At 44.8% G+C, this 24,236-nt stretch overlaps 1 protein-coding gene across 8 annotated transcripts in view; it reads left to right on the top strand.

Moving 5' to 3' along the window:
• The window catches only part of LARGE1 (LARGE xylosyl- and glucuronyltransferase 1), a 589,892-nt gene that overhangs the window by 239,091 nt on the left and 326,565 nt on the right, over positions 1–24,236 (top strand). For all 8 annotated transcript variants that reach the window (XR_010663630.1, XR_010663631.1, XM_065938554.1 and 5 more), the window contains one exon: positions 21,579–21,880. Coding sequence is in view for 6 of the 8 variants with exons in the window: in XM_065938554.1 (XP_065794626.1) it covers positions 21,579–21,880 (302 nt within the window). In the remaining 2 variants the exon portion in view is untranslated. The remainder of the gene's footprint in view (positions 1–21,578; positions 21,881–24,236) is intronic.

Raw genomic sequence — 24,236 nt, 5'->3', positions numbered from 1 at the left:
TGGGATGTTTCAATCAGTCAGTTCAGTCACTCAGTCGTGTCCGACTCTTTGTGACCCCTTGGACTGCAGCACGCCAGGCTTCCCTGTCCATCACCAACTCCTGGAGCTTGCTCAAACTCATGTCCATCGAGTCAGTGATCCCATCCAACCATCTCATCCTCTGTCATCCCATTCTTTGTTTACCTGTTGGGCAAACATCCACAGACCTTCTTCTCAGACCTTAGCATCAGACTGGACACCCATTGTGCGTTAATTTTCATGCAGCTACTGCTTTTTATCACAGCGAATTCTGAAAACCCAGCTTTGCAAAATATACAAGATGTGCTATAACCTACTGTGGAAACCTTGGACTACCTGATCACACAGGAAGTGCCCAGAGATACTGCAAATTTCTATACTTCTGGGAGCTTTTCAAATGTCCACGGTGCCCCTGGGGGTTTACTATGGCACGCTGGGGCACCTGGGCAGACATTATATGGGAACTATGGTTCTAAGCCTTTGTGTTTGCTGTTAACTCTGCTTGAACGTGTCTTCTCTCATGCTTTAGCTCTCAACATGGATGCGATGACTCCTCGAAGGTTCCCTGAACCTCTCAGACTAAGCTTGGAGCTGCTCCTACATGTTCCCCGAGCACACACGGTCCTTAGTCCTCTGTGTCGTCTCTGCGCGCTGTCATTCTGACTTCTCTGTCCTTGCACTGGGCTCTCAGTTCCTTGAGGGACTGCCCTCATGTTATCATATTGCAGATACTTTATAAAGGTGTAGATTGAATGAGTAAGTGAGTGAGTGAAAACCTATTGAATTTGGCTTGGAATAAGCTTGTATATTGCAGGAAATAATAGTTCGCGACACGTTGACATGTACACGGCTCTTTTCATTTGTATGAGGATGTCTTTTGAAATGGCCTGACCTTAAGGACATGTCTGATCTCTTTCTCCCCATGGCCTCATTTTCTCTCTGGCCACTTTCTACCGACCTCTCTGGGAATGAGCACATCATCCTCCTATATCATAATACCGACAACAGTGGAGGTCAGTTTGATTCTTTTGCATTTATTCGTGTTGTGAGGCATTGACCCATACTTATATCTCTTGGCTCAGAAACTGTAGATATAACTTGTTTCAGATGTGTTTGTTGTTTCCTTGAGAAGGAAATACATTAAGTTTCCTGATGGCTTGGATTCTCAGGCCCCTGTAATATTCTAGAAAATACCTCTGTGCTTGCAGCCACCTCACTGAGAGGTGATGGCGACTTGGGGACCGTGACACAGCTCCTCTCAGGGGGAGCAGGGCTTGGGATTTACGCTAAAGCAGGTGGGACAGGGTCACTCCAGGCGTCGGCTAGCAGGTGGTGGCCAGTCAGGGGCCTGCTCACTGTCTTATTGTTTATGTCTGTTCCTGGAACTCACGTAACATCAGGAGCCTTCTGACATGATGAGTACCCTCCACCAGGTCGGAATGACTCACATGGCTTTTCAGAGCTCTAAGAACATTGTTTGTCTCCAGCTTTGCCTTATCTTTATAATATGAGGATGGTAATGCTTTCATGAGCATGGAGGGCTGTTTTTGCTAATAAATTAGACAACAAGCTCATCAGTATAGTAATACGGACTTAGTCCTATGTATCTTCACGTAGGAAAAACATTGCGTCCTATTCCCATAAGATTGCCTGTCTAATCTAGGCCTTTCCCATAGGCTGTTGTTTTTTTTTTTAAAACAAAAAAACAAAACATTTCCCAATGGCCCTGGAAAGTGACAGAAAAGTTTGTTCCTTGTTCATTGAGGCTTAGCAGTGTTCAGCGACTTGCCTAAGGGCAGCGCAGCTGGGAAACCCTCTGCTTCCTCCTCTGCGTTGACTCCCCTGCTGCAGGCAAAGATTCTCCTCCCTTCTACTGCAACTGTGGAGGCCTTGAAGACTTTAGTTAACACAGACTGAGGCTTCAGGTCTGCCCACTGTTTCATGTGGGGGGTCACAGAGGGCTGGGGGGTCTGCAGAGATGTTTCCATCTACTCACGCCTGATGTTTTTGCAAAGGAATATCTGTTTCTATTCCCCTTTTCATATCATTAAACAATAGTATCTTTATAACTTTAGAAGGAGTATAAGAAGCAGCATTATATGCAACAGAAACAACTTCAGGAAACGTGAAATAGCACGAGGAGAATTCCTTTTGCCTTCTGGTCCCGCTCCCAACATTCCCAGAGACGTTAGGCAACTGTCTGTGGGTCCCTGGATCTCACTTGCCTCACGAAGAAGTTGTCGTTTCTCCACCTACATCACTTCACCTGAAGGAACAATGGACTAGCACATCCACAGATGCTCCAAATTGGTCTCTGGGTGTTCCACCAATGGGAAGGAGTATTATTTTTATCAGAAGCTCATGGGAGGTGATTTCAAAGCTAGCATCCATCGTTGACAGGAAAAGTGGCTTGACTGATGTAATGAGATAAATTACTACTAAGAAATTTTTACCAAGTCTTGGTTTCATACCTATTATGGGAATCTACATGCCTCTTGTGCATTATCTTATGTATTCATCCCAGCAGTGCCACCAAGTAGATATACAGTGGAAGATTTCTCACTCCACATAAGAACACACCCAGTAACCTAGTATTCCTCCAGGCCCTCTGTCAAGCACTGTTCAGGGTCTAGGGCGTGTGGAGTCTCTTGCTCTTTGCTGTTTTCTAATGCCATGTGACACTGCTGATTCCCCCCACTTGAATTGTGTTCTTAGCTAAAGTCATTTTAATATATCATCAAGACTTTTGGGTGTACCTTTACCATGCAATTAAATAATATAATTAATATAACTAAATTATAATTTAATTAATAACAGAATTGAATTACTACATAACAATGACATAGTACAGGAAGAAGCATGTCAATAAACTACTAAGTTGTATATTTTGGAACAACAACCTTGATTGCCATAAAAATTAATTATAAACAAGACAACTTAAAAAAAATGGAAAGAAAGATAAAAATGAGAAAGGAATGCTGTACTCTGATTACTTCACAAATGTCTTTTTACATTTTCCCTACATCTTAAAGATACTAAGGCCAAAAGCATTTGGCCATTTCTTTGTGGTTTTAGCACATGAAACAGGAAGGCAATGTTTTAATAGAATTTCCTACCTGGGCATGTTCTTACAGAAGAAGTCTTAGCTTCATATCAAAACATTGTCTAATGAAGGCATGTTTATAGATTTTAAATTAAAATGTGGTTGGTCTCGTATAAGAATTCCTGCAGAATCTTTACTCCCATTTTCCAGATGAGGTGCCCAGAGGATCATGGTCTTTAGCCCAGGATGGAAAGACCCAGAGTTAATCATTTATATTGTTTTTTCATCCTGTTGTCTGTTTCTGTCTTTAGAATGTTGTGGATATCATCTTAGACATCCTACACAATTTCGACAATCCTGGCAGCTTCCTTATTACAGTCGTGTCCCAGCAAATGACATCGGTCCTTTAAAGTCCCTGAGTTTTCAAGCCTTGCTAAGGACACTGTCCTCGTTAGACTCCTGGGAATGAAGGCTTTTCTCTGTGTGCCATCCTTTCCCGTGGGAGGAGAGACAAGCTCAGTAACTTCTTCCCTCCTCACAAGCCAAGATAAATGTCATAACAGAGATGAGCCATCAGATACTTGGAATTTGATGCTGTTTGCGTTTCCTTCTTGCTTCTTTGGGGCTGAAGCTTCTTAATCGACAGGTGCCAAGATTGAAAAGTGTCAAATACGTGAGGAGGATAAAAGCCTTCTTTTTGGAGAAACTAATAACCGCTCCATCATCTTGTACAATAACCCAGGTGTGTGTGTGCCTGCCCACATGTGCCAGATTGGATAATCTCAGGCCTTACAGACACCTATCACAGTAGACTGCCTCCTCCCCAGAACTGAGAGGGAGGTCTCTTATCTGAGCCTGGGATTTTGACAAATGCGCATTTTGGGATGTGGGGTTTATTTCTGCTGAGTATCTGGCTTGATGAGTGCGGAGAAGCATGTACAAAGCAGGCTGGAGCCCCGCCCGGCCCCAGCCTCCCCAGGGCTGCGCAATCAGGAAGTGCTTCTCCCTCCCTTTGTGGTTCAGAGGGAAGTATGCTTTACATATGCAAATGCAGGCCCCCGGTTTCACTTAATAATTATCAGCTGGAGATTCTATTGATGAGCAGCTGAAGCTACTCATCAGGAGAGAAACTGAGTTAACCATTTCTAAGTCCCAGTGGAGGCTGCTGCTTCCAACCAGCCTCTGAATACTCTGGCGATGGCAGACAAATGTTCCGATTTCCCCCCATTCTTCCCTTCTGTCTGATGGGAGTCTGGTGGCTGAGCCTTCCTGACCCCTTTTATCATCATGTGTACATTTTTCCGATGCCCCCACCTCCTCTCTTTTTCATAGACTACGGAAGGCAGAATAGGCCCATCTCTATTTGCAGCCTTGGGATTGCTTACAGCTTCGAAAATAATGGCCAAACTCCTGCAGTAGCTCTCCAGCTTAGGTGACCAAAGGCTTGCATTCTTTCAAAAGGACCCAAGATGGGGAAGGGGGTTGGGAAGAATGAACTGGAAGTTTGGTGTTAGTAGGTGCAAACTATTACCTATAGAACCGCTGGACAGCAAGGTCCTACTCAATAGCACAGGGAACTATATTCACTGCCCTGGGATAAACCATAATGGAAAAGTGGCTAAGACTCCAGGCTCCCAATGCAGGGGGCCTGGATTTGATCCCTGATCAGGGAACTAGATCCCACATGCTGCAACTAAGATCCAATGTAGTCAAATAAATTTTTTTTTAATAAAGAGAATGCATATATATGTATAACTGAGTCACTTGGCTGTACAGCGGAAACTAATGCAGCATTGTAAATCAGCTGTGTTAGTCAGTCACTCAGTCGTGTCTGACTCTCGGCCACCCCATGGACTGTAGCCCGCCAGGCTCCTCTGTCTGTGGGATTTTCCAGGCAAGAATACTGGAATGGGTCACCATTCCCTTCTCCAGGGGATCTTCCCCACCCAGGGATCAAACCTGGGTCTCCTGCATGGCAGGCGGATTCTTTACTGTCTGAGCCACCAGGGAAGCCCCCAAAGTCAACTGTACTTAAATTTAAAATATAAAATTTGATGGTGAAAGCACACAAGAGGACTTCACAGCAGGGCACCCAGGATGCCGAGATCAAGATCAGTCAGTCAGTTCAGTTGCTCAGTCCTGTCTGACTCTGCGACCCCATGGACTGCAGCATGCCAGGTTTCCTTGTCCATCACCAGCTCCTGGAGCCTGCTCAGACTCATGTCCATCTGGCTGATGATGCCATCCAACCATCTCATCCTCTGTCGTCCCCTTCTCCTCCTGCCCTCAATCTTTCCCAGCATCAGGGTCTTTTCAAATGAGTCAGTTCTTTGCATCAGGTGGCCAAAGTATTGGAGTTTCAGCTTCAGCATCAGCCCTTCCAGTGAACACCAGGACTGATCTCCTTTAGGATGGACTGGTTGGATCTCCTTGCAGTCCAAGGGACTCTCAAGAATCTTCTCCAACACCACAGTTCAAAAGCATCAATTCTCCGGTGCTCAGCTTTCTTTATGATCCAACTCTCACATCCATACATGACTACAGGAAAAACCATAGCCACCTAGACTAGGTGGACCTTTGTTGGCAAAGCAATGTCTCTGCTTTTTAATATGCTGTCTAGGTTTGTCATAGCTTTTCTTCCAAGGAGCAAGCGTCTTTTAATTTCATTTCTGCAGTCACCATCTGCAGTGATTTTGGAGCCCAAGAAAATAAAGTCTGTCACTGTTTCCATTGTTTCCCCATCTATTTGCCATGAAGTGATGGGACCAGATGCTATGATCTTAGCTTTCTGAATGTTAAGTTTTAAGCCAACTTTTTCACTCTCCTCTTTCACTCTCATCAAGAGGCTCTTTAGTTCTTCACTTTTTGCCATAAGGGTGGTGTCATCTGCATATCTGAGATTAAGATACCAGGAATTTTCCTCCTCTCCTTTTCTTTCTCCTCCTTCCCCTTTTCTTTCTTCTGCCTGTGTTTGTCCTCCAGGACACCGATAATATATTTGGGTTTCTTTGTCAGCCTCAAGTGTTCTGGCTGTGTTTGGACAGAGTTCAGCGGGCTGTTAGAAATGATTTTATGAGGATTCTCATCATATGCATCTTCCTGCAGGAAGTTCTTTGCTTTCTTGATCCCTATTGAAACTGTTCTGCTACTTGTCTCTCTTGTAAGTATACGCCATGCAGGGTGTCTCCAGTTGTCACATGGGAATTCAACCTTGATTTCCTGGAAAGAGCTGTTTAGAGGCAGAAGGTGAAATGAAAACAGAGGTTTGGTGGGTGGGAGGGGAGTGCGTGGTGTCAATTCAACCTCTTCCCTTTGTTTGCAGAGTCTTGGTGAGTTACTACAGCTCTGCCAGTTCTCACTTCTTCCTTTTTAAAATGGAAACAATAAAACCCTCTTCGGAGATTCAGCACCTAAATAAGCTAATGTCTGAGACTCACTCAGCCAACATGCATGGTCAGTAAGGGCGCTCAGAATTGTCATCCTCATTCGGAACCCAATCACTGTCATGGACCTGTTCTAGTAATTGCTTGTATTCCTTGCCTTGGGCATTTAAGACCTTGATTGCAGGCCTATTAAGTGCTTGGTTCTATAGACTCTGGAGGTATAATAGTGGCTGAGACAGATCTACAAAAGACCCTTCTATCCACAAAAGACCCTTCCAGCTCTGAACTTGTATTCTAGGGGTAGAGACAGGCCAACAAGAAGGAAACAAAGAAATGTCTACATGGGAAGAATGCTGTGATATGTGCAGCGGAGAAGAAGGACTAGAGATGGAGTAAGAGAGACGGGGGCCGACAGATGGGCAGGGATGGGGCTTCAGGGGCTGGCGCACAGATTCTTTCTTCTCTAAGGGTTGGTACTGAAGCAGGCCTCCCAGTTCAGAGTGTGAAAGCCAACAGCGGGTGCAGAGGCCCCAAGGTGAGACACCTTGGTGAGAACGCATGGTACGTTCGAGAACCCCTAGAAGGCCGGTGAGGTGGCTGCAGAGGGAGTGGAGGAACATTCTAAGGTCAGAAAGGTGACTGTGGTCAAGGTTTTGTGGGACCGTGTAACCCACAGTGAGGTGTTTGGCTTTTGTTTCTGGTTTGATGGGAAGCCATATGAGGGGTGCTTTGAGCAGGGTGCTGAGGGGGTCTGAGAACCAATTTTTAAGTGTCCTCCGGCTGCTGAGTGGTGAGTGGACTGACGCAGGGTGGCCGGGTAGGAGGCTGTTGCATGAGTCTAGGTGGGAAACGGTGGGGCCTAGGACTTGCGTGGTGCTGGTGAACAGATTGTGGATTCGGGGTGTACTTTGAAGACAGAGCCAACATTCTGACACATTGCTCATGCAGCGTGTGTGGAAAGTGAGGGAAGAAATTCAGGGATGAGCCCTAGGTTTTTGCCCTGTTGCATTGGGAATAGCAGTAATGCTGTTGACTGAGAGGGGAGCAGAAGGTTTAGGGAGGGCTCTAATCTGTTTTGCTGCTGCTGTTGCTGTTTTGTTTGGCTGCACCGGGTCTTAGTTATGGCACACGGGACCTTTAGTTGTGGCATGTAGGATCTAGTTCCCTGACCAGGTGGGAGCACAGAGTCTTAACCACTGGACCACCAGGGAAGTCCCAGGAAAGGCTCTCTTTGGATGTGGGGACATCACTTCACTTCTCAGTCATCATCTTGTTTCCACAGTTGGGAGCATATAAGAATGCCTATCACTTACAGACCTGGTGCTGGACCTTCAGGAAACTAAAGTGGCTTAATGTGGTCCCTGCCTTCCCTGGCACAGTATCTGCCTTGAACAGGTGCTGAGGGGATGGGAGTCCCGGTGCCAAGCAGTTTGCAGGAACAGCTGCTACAAATGTAGTAAGACCCATCACCTTAGATCCATGGTAGGGGGTTCCAGGAAATCTAGTTACTGGGAGAGGAACAGAGCAGCCAACCCACTCTGGGCAGATGGGATAAGGCTGCCTCGAAGGGACTTTTGAACCAGGCTTTGGAAAGAATGATAATTCACCAGGTGACCAGACCTGCAAAGGGAACAGCACAAACACTTAATGCTCATCCCAGTTGCTAGTGGTGCCAGCCAGCAGCTTAGCACAGGGCTTCCTTGTGTAAGGGCTTTGGAGATAACTGGGTAGTGAAGATCCCTGGTTCTTGGAGGTACACTTCAGGCAGAAAATGGAGTCAGAAAGTGCAGGGGATTTCAAGAGCAGTTCCAGGAAGCCCTGTGAATAAGGATTTCCTCTTGATAGATCCTCTCCAATGTCCCCATCTTGACGCGGCCTCTGAGGTCAGTCCCATTAGTACAGCCTCGGGTGGGCCTCTGGCCTGCCAGGGGATCTTTATCTGTGGCCAGGAGTTGCAGTCTGGTCCTGGAGCACCACCACCCAGGTATCCCTCGGGTGCTCTCTAGGTGCTCCCTGCTCCCAAGCCCATGCTTCTTTGAACTTGCCAAAGAAACTCCTGGCTTTGCGTCCTGGTGGAGCTGAGTTGAGAGTACTTCGTTTTATTCTTTTTGCCTCTGTGATAAGGTTGGAAGCACCTTCTAGAAAAATCTCCATTACCCCTGGAGTAGGACTTGGGAGAAAATCACAATCTGTCAAAAGTAGAGATGGCAGCTTTTTCTTAATAGGTATTAGCACGATATTTTCCCCAAGCATCTGTCTTGCTCTTGGTAATGTCTTATCTTTGCCAAGTGCCCATCCGGATAAAATACTATTTCTGTCAAACTGAACTCCTGATAAAAATCTTCTTTCTATCCCTGCCCCCAATCTATGCTGATAAAACCTCATGCTTCATTTCTGATTTCCTCCCAAGGGATAGTTTGGATTTGTCAGGAAAGGGTGAAAAAAGGATGATAAGGGTTTTTCTTCTTCTTTTTTAAAATTTTGTCTCCATGTATTAATAGGTGCTCATGGCAATTGGAGTATAACTTTAAGTAAAACTGATAAGGAGGGCATTGGAGACTGTGAAGAAAGGAATAGGAGAGAGAGAAAAGCAGAACAGTCATTTATAGCAACAGGATGCTCAGGCAGGCTTTTGCTTGCTTTCTCTTGTTTTTAATTTACAATTGAGCCGAGGATGGTAACATTGATTTAGGTGACGTGGCAGTTTACAGGAAGGGGATGCTCTTGAAAGAATCAACCGCATTCACAGAAATACTCGCTTCCTCTGGTCTTTGAAATGTGTCGGAATATTCTTTTATTATTGAAGTATAATTGCTTTACAGTTTCTGCTGTACAATGAAGTGAATCAGCTGTGTGTGTTATATCTATCCCCTTCCTCTGGAGGCTCCCCCCACCTCCCTTATCCCAACCACCTAGGTCATCGGAGCACCAAGCTGACCTCCCTGTGCTTTAAGCAGGTTCCCACTAGCTGTTTTACACATGGTTGTGTATATTGTCAATCCCAGTCTCCCAATTCATCCCACTCTAACCTTTCCCATGTCCGCATGTCCACTTTCTATGTCTTCATCTCTATTCCTGCCCTGGAAATAGGTTCATGTGTACCATTTTTATTTTATTTATTGTTTTTTCATGTGTACCATTTTTATAAATTCCACATACATGTGTTAATATACAATGTTTTTGTCTTTTTTTTTTTTTCTCTTTCTGATGTACTTGACTCTGCATGACAGATTCTAGGTCCTTCCACAACTCTGCAAATGAGCCGGTTTTGTGCCTTTTTCTGGTTGAGTAGTCCACTGTGTATATGGACCACATCTTCCTTATCCATTCATCTGTTGATGGACATTTGGCTGCTTCCTTGTCCTGGCTATTGTAAATAGTGCTGCAATGAACACTGGGGTACAATGTGTCATTATGAATTATGTTTTTCTCAGGGTATATACCCAGAAGTAGGATTCCTGGGTCCTATGATAGTTCTAATTTTAGTTATTTAAGGAATCTCTGTGTTGTTCTCCATAGAGGCTGTATCAGTTTACATTCCCACCAACAGTGCAAGAGGGCTCCCTTTTCTCCACACCCTCTCCAGCATTTATTGTTTATATATTTTTTGATGATGGCCATTTTGACCAGTGTGGAGTGATACTTCAATTGTAGTAACAGTTTTGATTTGCATTTCTCTAATAATGAGTGATGTTGAGCATCTTCTCATGAGCCTCTTGGTCATCTGTATGTCTTCTTTGGAGAGAGGTAGGAATATTCTTTCTGGCAACTACTGGTGCTGGTAGTGGGCTCCGTAGCCATTCCAGACTTTAACCATGCACATCAAGGGTCCTGCTTGTCTTGGATAACTCTTTCTACTGATCTGCTTTCCAACTCCTTTTCCTTGGTATCTCATCAGGTCTAACTATATCATGAACACTGCAGGCCAAGCTGGGCTCTCCTGAGGCGGTACTTTCTGCATGAGGTTTGCATGAAGAGCAGTGGCTATGTCTCAAAGCCAGTTCAGTGTAGATGAGGTGTGTCAGAGAGCCCAGGAAACCTGATGCAGATCAAGCCAGTCCTCACTGGCATGGCACAAGACCCCCTGAAACACCAGAGGTGGGAAATGGGGTTTTCCCTCTATGTTGATCCTCACTCATATGCAGCCCAGAGAGAGAGCCTTTGCTGAGACTGGCATATGCCTCAGTTCAGATGCTGCGGCGGGTAAGCACAGTGATCACCATCACTGACATAGAGCTTGGAGCATACTGTCTCAGCGTCTGGTCATGTTTTGCACTCAGTTTTCCTTTTTCAGTCCCAGAACATCCTCCAAACACAGGAGACTATCCAAGTCTAACTGTGCTGTTTGGTTGTCTCCTCCTTCCCTAGATGAGCGGAGCACTGTCCTTCAAGTCTGACGTGGTGCAGTGAAAGATGCATGCCTGCTAGAAGGCAGTCATTCTTTTGAGTCCTTTTTACAAGAGTCCTTGACTCTTTTCCCTAGATCTGAATTCCGCTCTGACACTTCACCCCTACAATGAGATAACCTAGGAGCCCTGGGTGTAGTGGGGAGTGGTTCACTGGTGGCTCACTGGTAAAGAATCCACCTGCTAATGCAAGAGACATGGGTTTGATCCTCAGGTGGGCAAGAACCCTGGGGGAAGGAAATGACAACCCACTCCAGTATTCTCGCCTGGAAAATCCCTTGGACAGAAGAGTCTGGCAGGCTGCAGTACATGGAGTCGCAAAAGAGTCGGGCACAACTAAGCAACTAGACAGCAATAGCAACAAAGAGCCGTGGGGAGAGAAGGGAGCAGAATGGATGAGTGAGGGCTTTGTAGGTTTGTCTTGAGCCCTGATGCAGCTGCCGCCTGCCATTGAAATCTTCTATCCCTCCATAATCCAAACCAGACATTCTTGTCAATACTCCCCATTAAAATTCTTTTTCAATGTTTTCTGATGTGTAAAAATGGCCACCAAGAATGACAATGTGAAGCTTACGCCAAGTATGAGTTCACATTTTTAGAAAACAATAGTTTTCAGTATCCTTAGTGTGACCGATATAAAATTTAAAACCTCGAAGAGTCCATTCCATGTAGCTTTCTTGATGTGAACAAGATTTTAGTTACCAAAAAAAAAGAAAAAAAGTAAGCCTCATTAAGAATGGTTTACTGTAAAATATGATTCTTTCCAACATATATGATTTGCTACTCTTGGAACATATTAGTGGGATTTTATAAGGGCTATGAATATTTCATATAAAATAGCACATTTATTGCTAAGGTTAAAAAAAAAATAGATCAGTGGAAAAATATGAAGTCGTTTATCTTGAGTACTGCCAGAAAGGAAATTATAAGGAGGAACTCTAGAATATTTCTGGGTCTGATTATTCAATCAAAGGCCATGTTGGTTGGTAACTTGGGGTGGCATGTCCATTTCACACTTTGCAAGGGATAAAATCATTGTGCTCATTTTGCTTCTGGTTTTGAAGTCTCTCCTAATAAAGGGAACTTTTTCCAACTATTGCAAGTGTATGAACTATGTCTCAAGGGACCGTGGGACAGGAAACAGCCATTGAAGATCACCAGTAAAGCTGGGCGTCTTTGAGGCTACACAAGAAAAACATGATTGAAGTTAATGAACTAAATGGGGGCAGAGAGTGATCAAAGGTGATGGGAATGTGAATTTATTTTGCTCTCACACGCTGGTTAATTCTTGAGATTGGAATAAATACCACATTTTCTGGGATGCACCGTATTGTTAACCTCCAGTAGTTGTTTTCTAAACTACCTAAGTGATCTAAGAACTCAATGCTGCTGCCATGTCATTCAATTATATAAAAAATAGAGCCCTAAATACATTATACTTTGTCTTGTTTGGTGACGATTTCAATGCTACCAACAAAGTCTTTCTGTTAATACTTAGGTTCTTTGGACATCAAAGAGAAATAAGATTGGCCAGATTTAGAAGCGGAAAGATTTAGTTATTCTGCTATAATAACAGTGGTTCAAAGACCAACTGTCTCCGACTTTCAGAACTTAGGATATTTGGCAAAAAAAAAAAAAAAACCACATCTGAAGCTTTGAAATCATTGATCCTGAAGTTTCAAGGGGCAAACCACTGACTCTGTTGCTTATTAGGATACCTTTAAGCACTTCTAGCCAAAACCCAGATAGGGAAACAGCAAATTGGTGCTAAAAATGTCTTCATTTTCTTGACTTAATGAAGCTCTTTAAGACAAGGTTCTGGAAGACAATTTCATGAAGGAAAAATCTATTACAATGAGATGAATCTAGGCCGCTTTTCCTAGCCTGCTGGTTGCAGTTCTTTTCTGCTTTTTTTTTTCTTTTTAGTCTATTTTATTTGTTTAATTAGAGGATAACTACTTTACAATATTGTGATGGTTCTTGCCATACATCAACATGAATCGGCATTAGTTATATGTATGTCCCCTCCCTCTTGAACCCTAATCCTGCATCCCTCCCCATCCCACCCCTCTAGGTTGTCAAAGAGCACAGGCTCTGGGTTCCTTGCGTCATACAACAAACTCCCACTGGCTGGCTATTTTACATACGGTAATGTGTATGTTTCAAGGCTGTTCTCTCGTATCATCCCACCCTCTCCTTCCCCCACTGTGCCCAAATGTCTGTTTCCTTGGCTGCCTTTCAAGCAGGATCATCAGTGCTATCATTCCAAGTTCCATATATACATTAATATGATATTCGCCTTGCTCTTTTTGACTTACTTCACTATAACAGGCTCTAGGGTCATCCACCTCATTAAAACTGACTCAAATGTGTTCCTTTTTGTAGCTAATATTCTACTGTATATATGTACCACGACTTCCTTGTCAATTCATCTACCGATAAACACCTGGGTTGCTTCTGTGTCCTAGCTATTGTAAGAAGTGCTGCAGTGAACATTGGGTACGTGTGTCTTTGTCATTCTGGTTTCCTCGGGGTGTATGCCGAGTAATGGAATGATTAGGTCATGTAGTGGCTTTATTCCTAGTTTTTAAGGAATCTCCATACTGTTCTCCATAGGGACTGTATCAATTTACATTCCACCAACAGTCTAAGAGCATTCCCTTTTCTCCACACCCTCTCTAGCATTTATTGTCTATACACTTTTTGATGATAGCCATTCTGACCGGTGTGTGATGATACCTCATTGTAGGTTTTATTTGCATTTCTCTAATAATGAGCAATGTTGAGCATCTTTTCATGTGTTTATTAGCCATCTTCTTTGGAGAACGGCTTCTATGTCTTCTTTGGAGAGATGTCTGTTTAGGTCTTCTGCCCACTTTTTGATTGGGTTGTTTGTTTTGCTGGTATTTAGCTGCATGAGCTTCTTGTATATTTTGGAGATGGGAAAACTGGTCAACTACATGTAAAAGAAGAATTAGAACACCTCCTAACACCATACACAAAAATAAACTCAAAAAGGATTAAAGACCTAAATATAAGACCAGAAACTATAAAACTCTTAGAGGAAAACATAGAACACTCTCTGACATACACCACAGCAAGATCCTCTATGACCTACTCCCTAGAATAATGGCAATAAAAACAAATAAACAAATGGGACCTAATCAAACTAAAAAGCTTTTGCACACAGAGGAAACTATAAGCAAGGTGAAAACTCAGCCCTCAGAATAGGATAAATTATTAGCAAATGAAACAATTGATAAAGAATTAATTAATCTCCAAAATATACAAGCAAATTCTTTTTAGAAGCTTGTGGGGCACTCTTTCCTTACTGTTGTGTTTGATCTTTGCCAGATGATCTCCAGGGTCTTTGCTGGAACTCAGGTTTGCTTTGGTTGCCGAACATGACTTCCAGAAAATGCCTTTGGGGAATCTTGGGGTGAAACATACCCTATTTATCCCATAACAAGTAAGCAGCCTTTTCTTATCATCACTCCCAATTCTCTTCTCTGTGTGAGTCTGATTCCACAATTCCAGAACTTTGGAAAATGGCTTTATCCAGACCTGTGTCTTTCTCTGAAACTATCAACTACCAAGAATTAGTGACAGCTGGACTTGTGACATGTCAGTAGAATCAACTGTTACCTGGGGCTCCAGTGATTAAAATTTAACAACAGTTTTATCTGCCTGCACTGCGGGAGACCTGGGATCCATCCCTGGGTTGGGAAGATCCCCTGGAGAGAAGGAAATGGCTACCTGCTCCCGTATTCTGGCCTGGAGAATTCCATGGACTGTATATTCCACTGGGTCACAAAGAGTCGGACACAACTGAGTGACTTTCACTAAAACGTGCAACTTTCAGGGTTGGACTGAGATTTCTAAATTTTCTAAAATGACTTTGGCCACAGTATTTAATTTATTTTGAAATTTCAAAATGCATTGAAGGAGGGTGTGAAGTTTTTGAGCTTCCCAGGTGACCCCAGTGGTAAAGAACCCACCTGCCTATGCAGGAAGACATAAGAGATGCAGATTCCATCCCTGGGTTGGGAAGTACCCCTGGAGGAGGGCACAGCACCCCACTCCAGTATTCTTGCTTGGAGAATCTCATGGACAGAGGAGCCTGGTGGGCTACAGTCCTTGGGGTTGCCAAGAGTCAGACGACTGAAGCGACTTAGCATGCACACACGTGAAGTTTTATATTGATTGAAAGAAGGGCATTGTGTTTTTTAAAATTACAAAATGAGTCCTTAATGAGCAGAACCTTAGGTGGAAGGTGAGGAATTGGAGAAGTCATTGGAATTAAGTGGCCTTTTGGTCTTAGAGATGGGTGTCTGGGTGAACCAAGGAAGCTGGAAGTTCTAGCTGCTCCAGTCACAGGACCCTGCTTTAGGAAGAACTCTCATCCTGGAAGGAAGGGGGATTGATAGCAGCAAAATCAGCCCCAAACTTGGAGGAGCTAGAAGACCAGGTAGCCTAAGGGTATAAAGGAAATTAAGCTTCCCTGGGTTACATGATGGGAGCTTCTAAGAATATAGTAGAGACTCAAGCAAAGAAGCTGGGCCCTGGGTTAGAGCAGCACCAGAATTAAGTGCAGCAGCGCTGCTAAAGACCTCTTTGTATCTAAGCCAGTTTCTTAAATTTGCCTTAAGGAGCAAACGGTGGTGGCTGGGGCGTGTGGTATCTCGGCCTGAGAACTGGGGGAAATTCCTAAGCCAGCATTTCTCAACCTCAGATACACAGGAGAACCAGGAGGCTGGTGCTTCTTAAAATTCTGATATCTAGACCTTAATCTCCAGAGATTCTGAGCTTATTAATATGGGAGTTTTTGTTGTTGTTTCTCAAGGGATTGTAATGGTAGCCAAGACTGAGAACCACTAGCCTAAGGGACCAAGAGATGAAGCAGAAGAAATGACAAACTAGATTGTACTTGTTTGGAGAGGGGCAAATAGGAAACATTATGGTTGGGGCAAATAGAGAAATTGATCTGGAGCCAGTGAACCTGGATTCAGATTGCTCCCTTTGCTGTTTGTGGCTGGGATGCCACTGAACAAGATAAATCTTGAGCCTGTTTCTTCTTCTTTTTCCCATTTGTCTAACACAGTGAGAACACCCACTTCATTTAAAGAGTTGTATGAATTAAAATGAAATGACACAGCCTCTGAGCACTGGACATGTGCTCAATAGGAACTGACCAAGTGTTTGATGCCGTTGAAGCAGATGGAGTGGCTTCTGTACCTTTTTCAAATTGCAAAATGTGATGGGAATAGAGTTCTCATTAAGAACATGATCCCTGGCGCCTGTGAGTAAGGCTGGCTGGAACAGAGAGAGGTTGGACGTGGGGAGACAAACTGAGGAGACCAGTGTGCTAGAACAATCCCCACAAGCTAGGTAGGGCTTGCAGGAATCGGCCCCGCACTTGTTGTTTTAAATAAAGTTTTGTTGGAACACAGCCATGCTCATTAGGAATGAGTTAGGAATTTCTGTGTCTGCTTTTGTGCTGCCATGCCAGTTGAGTCCTTGCATTCAAGACTGCATGGCCTGCAAAGTAAAATATATTTAGTCTCTGGGCATTTATAGAAAAAGTTTGACCCCTGTTTTAGGATACCATTAAAAGGCTGGGTTTGAGATGGAATGCTTGAAATAGAATGAGAAACAAGTGCTTCAAACATCAGGAAGGGAAAATTGGCAGGCCCTGGCAACAGATTGTACGTGGGGGGATTTTGCTGTATAAAGGTTAGGGATGCAGTGTCTTCATCACGGGTAGGATGATGTAGTTGCGGGGAGGGGGGGGTGGTGGGCGGAGACAGCCTTCATGAAATCTGAGCATGAATACAGGGACTCTGGTGTCCTTGCCTAGAAAGATCTAGGGGTGTCACCTCCGGAAGGGGCTGGTGTGAGCCCCCAACATGGATGGCCTCAGGGCTGAGGGGCCCTGCCCCCATTAACAAACCCCCAGTTCTATCCATTTTCAATGATGGATATCACGGTGTGAAACGCCAGCTCTCCAGAGAGATTTCAGCACACACAAATTGATTCAGATCATCACTTAGGACGTTCTGGATGCCAAGTCCCTAATCTCTGTCACCGCACTGCACGGAGGTTGATTTTCAATTTACCTTTTTTGTTCTGAATCTTAGATGTTTTGATTCTTAATTCAGAACATTCATCTCAAGTGGATTCAGAGATTCAAATCCAGTGATAAATTTATGTTTTTTAAGAAGTTTAGGAGGGAGGAGGAAGATGTTGTCAACTGAGATTTCAAATGATGTCTTGTTTGACATTTTAAAAGTGGGCTGAACTGTAAAGCAAAACATATAGGCATTATGTGATAAAGGTGTTCTCTGTGTACAAATTGAGAGTAGATCCAAAAAAAAAAATAAATCCCCCCCCCATGTCCCCCATTCTACATATGAGGACAGGGAGTCACAGAAGGTAAGTACTTTGCCAGAAGGGAAACCCACTCCAGTACTCTTGCCTGGCAAAATCCCAGGGACAGAGGTGCTGGGTGGACTGCAGTCCGTGGAGCCACACAGAGTTGAAGATGACTGAGGACTGCTTGGTTGAATTCAGGTGATGAGTTGCATGTGGGGCAGGCTGTGTACTCGGCATGTGTATTGGGCTGGAATTTTATCCAAGCTGGATTGGAGGGGAAAGCTTCCCCACTGCCGGCATGACAAATGGTTGCTGTGGGTACAGTAATTTCCATAGGCCATAAAGTCCCATGTGATGGGAGAGACCAGGGTCCAGAAAGCATCACAGAGATGTTCAGGCCATTTCTAAGAGATCAGAGCTTGCACTGTCCTAACTCTCCACTCACCGACCTCCAGAGGGTTAGGAGAAGCAGGAGCAAAAGGGGCAGGAGCCAGAGAGGAGAGGAGTCCAGGAACAAAAGCCAGAGTCAGGCTGAATGAAACTGGGATGAGCTGTGAGTGTGGCAGGGCAGTGGGCCCCGCCGTCTTGATTTCTGCCCGCGCAACACTGGATGGGTCGCTCTGGTTAGAGACGGAGGGTCCATGTGTACTTGAGCTCCTGGGAAGTTAGAGATGAGAAGCGTTGCTGGGGCACGTCTCCAGGACACTCCCTGTCAGAATGAAAACCAGCTGAGGAAGATGAAGGGTCCTGCTCAAGGTGACGCACCATTCAGAAAAACATACACACAAACCAGCAATTCCAATTCTTTTTTTTTTTTTTAATTGAAGGATAATTGCTGTCCAGAGCTTTGTTTTCTGTCACACCGCAACATGAATCAGCCATGGGTATAATATATCCCCTCCTTTTCGAACCTCCCTCCCGTCTCCATCCCTGCTGTTTACTGAGCCCTTCTTAGGTGCCAGGCACTGGGCACAGTCAAGCATGTTGCTTTCTCCAACATCAGCTCCCCCCTCCTTGAGGCCTGGCTTTTATTACTGTATTATTTTTATGTGACTTCATCGATGACAAATTTATGGAGTTTTATGGTAGAGAAGACACCTGCAAGTCTTTGAGAGCTTTGTTTGGTCAAAAACAGCTGGGATTTAAAGCAGGAAATGGACACAGGTTACTGAAAGTATTTTCCCCCTCACTACCCTGGATTTAGAATTGCTTCGGGATTACATAATTGTGTCTTTAACGAACACATAATCAAAGAATTAGAAATAGCGCAAAATGCGGAGCTTTGGGGAGAGGACTTAGAGGAAGTGACCGGGTCCCCATGGGAACCCTGTTTGCTTTTCTCTTTTGCCTCTAGATGAAATTTCACCTGCCTAAGGGTGAAGGGAAGAAGGTGCAGGGATGCCACATATTAAAGTGAAAGTTTGCTGGCCACTTGCTCCCAAGGACCACTCAGAGAACAACCTGTATCCAGTAGATGGAGAGCCCTCAGGGCCCTAATCTACATCATTAGCTCATTTTGGCCATAACCACTTGCACTCCTTGGACAGGGGTTGCAGGAACCAACTGACACCAAATGCCTTCCAATGAAAGGCCAAATGGTTGATATTTCAGTGTCTTACACTTCCAATCATCCTTGCAGGGTGAGCGTTTCCACTCTCTTTTCAGAGAACGGAAGACCAAAATTGAGAGCATTTAATTCCTCTAAAGAACAAATTTATTAGAGTTTCCAATTGTTATATTTTCTTCCAGAGCTTCTGGGATCCTGAAAGCTCTGGGTGGGCTTCCAGAGCCTCCTGGGTTCCTCCCCAAATATACGACGGTCCTTTCAGAAAAGAGAAGACCCCTGAGACACCAGAACAGCTATACCTCCAATTCGGGGCCTAAATGCAGGAGCTCGGCTACGTGCGGTCACAGAGAACTTGTTTCCTGTCAGCACGAGGGGAACATGGCTTAAGCTTTTAGAGGCTCCGTTCCCTCATCTGTAGTGGGGACACAAATTGGCAGCTGCTTGTGATGTGATAACCCAAGACATTACCAGTGTCAACTACCCCGCCCCACACACAGTCATAGCAGGTATAAAGCCTAACTGTCCTGCCCACTGATGGAAGCCAGGTGGTCATCTTCCTCGCCCCTGCTGGAAGGGTCGATGTTGGCTGAGAAAACACAATTGCTGTTGCTACCTTTTCTTCTTCGTTTTCAGTGAAACTAATTTGGTTTTACCAAGCAAGGAGACAGGTTTCAAAAGCCTGGGTAGAGCTTGTAATCAGAGAGCTTGGTAACAATGCAGTCCTAATCAACCTGTGATTTCATGTCCCCACACACTCTGCCTCGGCCTTTGATCTGTGGTCCCGAGGAGTGGAATTCAGCGAGTCATATTTGCTGTGTGGATGGTAGAGGACCCGGAGCTCAGGTGTTTTACCCTGAGGTGATTAAGAGGGAAAAAAGGAGTTGTGTTTGTGCAAACCCAGAGACACATCAAAAGGCCCTGGGCAGAGGCCGGCGCAGCAAGGCAACACAGGTGAAACTCACAGGGTGTAATTCATCACAGTCTTTGATCCTCAAGTTTTGTGAGTCACAGAGTCTCCCTGGGACAGTCTGCAAGCTCAGTGGGGTCTGGGCAGGAAGGAGAAAAACTCCAAGTGGGAAAAAAAAGAGTGGTTTTTTTTTTTGTTTTTTTTTGGAGGCGGCTGAGAGAGGGCAATTTTCTAGAGACGTAATTTTTGCTTGGTTGTCTCTGAGCAGCTGTGTTGTAGCTGGATCCTGGGATTTCTGCAGCATGGGACAGTTTGGGGGTGTGTCTTGTATCCCTGCGGCTCCTCAACCATAAGACTGCATTGAGCACCTACTGTATACAAGGAGTTATGCTAAGTATCCTTAGAGATGGGGCTTTCGTATTAATTTTTAAATCCATGGCTCTCTATGTGGCCTTTTATGGAACTGCATTTAAGTGGAGCATGCACAGGCTCTGAGACAAGAGTAACTTGGGTACAAATTCTGATCCCCCTGCATTCCGTTTGTGTGACTTTGGGAGACATAGTTGCCCTCTCTGTTTGGTTTCTGACCGTGTATAGACTGTTTCTGGCATTCAGTTACATGATTATGCTCCTGCTTCCTTCTTCCTTTCTGCACGTAACTATCTTACTCTTGGCATGGACAGATGCATCCACCATGCCAGCATTTATCAGATATAATGTTACCACAAAGACAAGTAAGACCCAGTTTCTATCCTTATTAAGCTCTCTATCTTCATAGGAAACATTTAGTAAAACAATTTACCAAATCCAGTATGATAGGCACATATTGGTCTTGGTGCTGTGTTGAAATATGCTGATAGATATTTTATCTGAAAATTGAAGGCTTCCCTTGAGAGGTGATGCTTCAGAAACTGGGTTTTGAAGGATGAATAGGAGTTTACATAGGAAGAGCTAAATAAACTTAGTAGTTAATATTTCTCCTTTTTATTTCTTCTCTTCCTTTTGCTCTTCTCCACTTCCTCCTACCCATTGCCATTCTTCTCCTTCCCTCCCACCGCCTCCTCCTTCATATTCATATTTTATTGCTAACAAGAATATCTACCTGGAAATGTGCCCAGTAGAGAAGAGAAGACAGTGGATTTAATTAGGGAAATTACAATTGTCTTCTCTAAACAGCCTGTTTTTTTTTAATTGAAGTATAGTTGATTTACAATATTGTGTTTCTGCTTTACAACAAAGTGAATCAGTTATACATATATACAGATTCTTTTTCACATTCTTTTCCATTATGGTTTATTACAGGGTTTTATATATAGCTCCCATGCCGTACAGTAAGACCTTGTTTATTTTATATATCGTAGTTTGAATCTTTCAATCCCAAACTCCTAATTTACTCTCCATATCCCTTTTCATAACCTAAGTTTGTTTTCTAAGTCTCTTGATTCTCTTTGTGTTTCATAAATAAGTTGGCTTGTGTCATATTTTAGATTCTACATATAGTAGATATCATATGATATTTGCCTGTGACTTAGTATGATAATATCCAGGTCCATCCATCTTGCTGCAAATGGCATTCTTTCTTTCCTTCCATGGCTGAGTAATGTTCGCAAGTGTATACACCACAGCTTTATCCTGTCAATGGGCTCTTAGGTCTTGGTGACTGTAAATAGTTAAGCAGCATGTTCGTTTTTTACCCTCAAGGCAAGTCGTTCTGTTTTCAACTCCGTTCCCGGTTCACTCTGGATGCATGCATTTATAACTCACCTTCCGCCTGCTTCCCCTTCTCAGTGGGACTGTGAAAGGAGCCTGGATGTCCCGGGTACGTGGTGGGGCTCGCGTTGTTTTCCTCGACCTTAACTCCTCCATCTCTCCGTGCCCACAGATGGGAAGCCGGTGTCTCTGTCCCCGCTGGAGGCCCAGCCGCACAGCCCCCGGTACACTGCGTCCAGCCAGCGGGAGCGCGAGAGCCTGGAGGTGCGCGTGCGCGAGGTGGAGGAGGAGAACCGAGCCCTCCGCCGGCAGCTCAGCTTGGCCCAGGGCCGCAGCCCGTCCCACCGGCGCGGCAACCACTCTAAGACCTACTCCATGGAGGAGGGCACCGGCGACAGTGAGAATCTTCGCGCCGGCATCGTGGCGGGCAACAGCTCCGAGTGCGGGCAGCAGCCGGTCGTGGAGAAGTGCGAGGTAAAGAGCCCTGGGAACCTTCCAAGGACCCAGCCCCCCACTGCCCACCCTGGCCCCTGGCCAACGCCTCCTGGAAGCATGGCCAGGGGCCTGGAAAGAGCTGGCGTGCTTGACTCAGGCCTGGGCGTGAATCTGGCCTGATGACTCACTTTGCCTGGCAGATTGTTTAAACCTCAGACTCAGTTTTCCTCATCTGAAAAATGGGGATAAGAAAGCCTGCACCACAGAGGTATTAAGAGCAGCCAGTTGATGGAAACTGCTGCTTGTTTCTTTGCTGCTCATTTTGGCGTGCTCAGAATTTCTAGCTGTCATCCTGGGGGCCCTGTTTCTTAGCCTCCAGTGGGAGAGGTGTCCCTGGCCTGCGCCCCAGCTGGGCAGTTTCCCTGGACCTCATTCTCACTTTACACCCAGCTTCTGTAATTCAGAACCAGAGACTTGCTCATCTAAAGCAGTTTTTTGAACTTTGATGGCTTTCTATCATTTTCCCCCTTTTAGGGCATGCTGGCTTTCTTAGCAACTCTTCGGTCGTTTGAAAAACTTACCCACTGCCCCTCCTTGCTGCCCCTCAGCCCCCTCCTTCATACATCTGTGCTTATGTGTGCGCTGAATGTGCATACACACACACACACACACACACACACACATTTTCTGTTTCCAGTCCTAGTGGAGGGAAATTAGAGCATCTCTGTTGAGTGTTAGTCACTCAGTCGTGGCTGACTCTTTGAGACCCCATGGACTGTAGCCCTCCAGGCTTCTCTGTCCATGGGATTCTCCAGGCAAGAATACTGGAGTGGGTTGCTATGCCCTTCTCCAGGAGATCTTCCCGACCCAGGGATCTAACCTGGGTCTCTTGCATTGCAGGCAGATTCTTTACCGTCTGAGCCACCAGAGAAACCCCTCCTTGTTAAGAGCAAGACCTTTTGCGATAAAGAAGCCTGAGTCTGTTTCCCAGCTCTGTTGGCTTTTGCTGTGAGTGCTTGAGCAAGTTACGTAACCTCTCTGAACTTCAGACGTGCCTCCTCAATAAACTTTAGAAAATAACACCTGCTTCATGCAGTATTGTGTAAAGGAAGTGGGATGGCCAGAGAAAGCCACAAATACTGTCTGGTACAGACTATGTTTTCAATTGTGGGTTATTTTTGTTATTTTTAGTTAGCAACAGACAGATATTACCTGATGTTTGTTTGTTCCATTTCCTGACCACATTCTCATAATGTTTAGACTTTGAACTCCTTGAAGAGAAAAAAGTTTGTGAACTATAAGATGCTGTTCATGTGAAGAGGGTTTTTAGTGATGTCAGTGAGACTGTGTGGTATGTCATAAGCAGATACAGGGTTTAGTTATGAAGTGATGTAGACTCAGGTCTATGCAAGGTCAGGGAGGGGATTCTAGACTATAATGGTCAGGGAGAGGACTGGAAGATTTCTTGTGGATTCTCCAGGCTGGTTGAAGTGTGGGCTGGTGGAGAGGTGGAGAAAGGTAGATGAAGGATGTCCTATGAGGATTGTGTGTGTGAGTAGGAAAAATGGGAAGCGAGGCTCTGTCAAGCAAGAGAGGATTTAGGGCATGGTGAGATGGTTGACCAGGTGAGCCCAGAGAACCCGGGCAGGGAAGTGGCTGCAGTATCATCATCATTCATCCAACAAGTATTTGTTGAGTCTCTGTTGCGGATCTCACACTGTTTTCTATGCTAGGAAATAGCAGTGATGGGAAAAGAGACAAAATTCCGTTTCTTCTGGCTCTTACCTTCTGAGGTGGGAAGTCAGGAAGAGATGATGGACAAAAAGAGAAATTCCATTTGTTCCCAAACTCAGGTTTGTCTGCTCACCATTCGAAAGTCAATAATTTGAGAGGCAAGTATTAATAGAAAGGAAAGATGCTTTAATCCTAAATCTGGCGAGAAGGTGGACTTGGGACCTGAGCCCGGCTTTGAAGATTGTGCTCTGCTGCGATAGTTGTTTTTCCTTAATTAATTTCATTTTTGTTTCACTTTGTAAAAAAATTTGTTCATTTATGTATGTTTTTTTGGCTGTGCTGGGTCTTCACTGCTGTGTGCGGGTTTTCTCTAGTTGCGGCCAGTGGGGGCTACTTCTCCAGTTTACACCGGCTTCTCACTGTGGTGGAGCGTGGACTCTAAGTGAGGGGGCTCAGTAACAGTAGCACACAGACTTAGTTGCCCCACAGCACGTGGGATCTTCCTGGATCAGGGATTGAGCCCGTGTCCCCTGTATTGGCAACTGGATTCCTTACCAGTCGACCACCAGGGAAGTCCTACAGGTTTGAAACGGGAGAAGGGGAGAATCTCATTGAGTCATCAAGGCAGGAAGCTGGGTTCTGCATCCTTCTCCACCGTGTG

This window comes from Muntiacus reevesi, chromosome 1 (assembly GCF_963930625.1).
Source record: "Muntiacus reevesi chromosome 1, mMunRee1.1, whole genome shotgun sequence".
NCBI lineage: Eukaryota > Metazoa > Chordata > Mammalia > Artiodactyla > Cervidae > Muntiacus > Muntiacus reevesi.
This window is presented reverse-complemented; position numbering and strand designations above follow the sequence as displayed.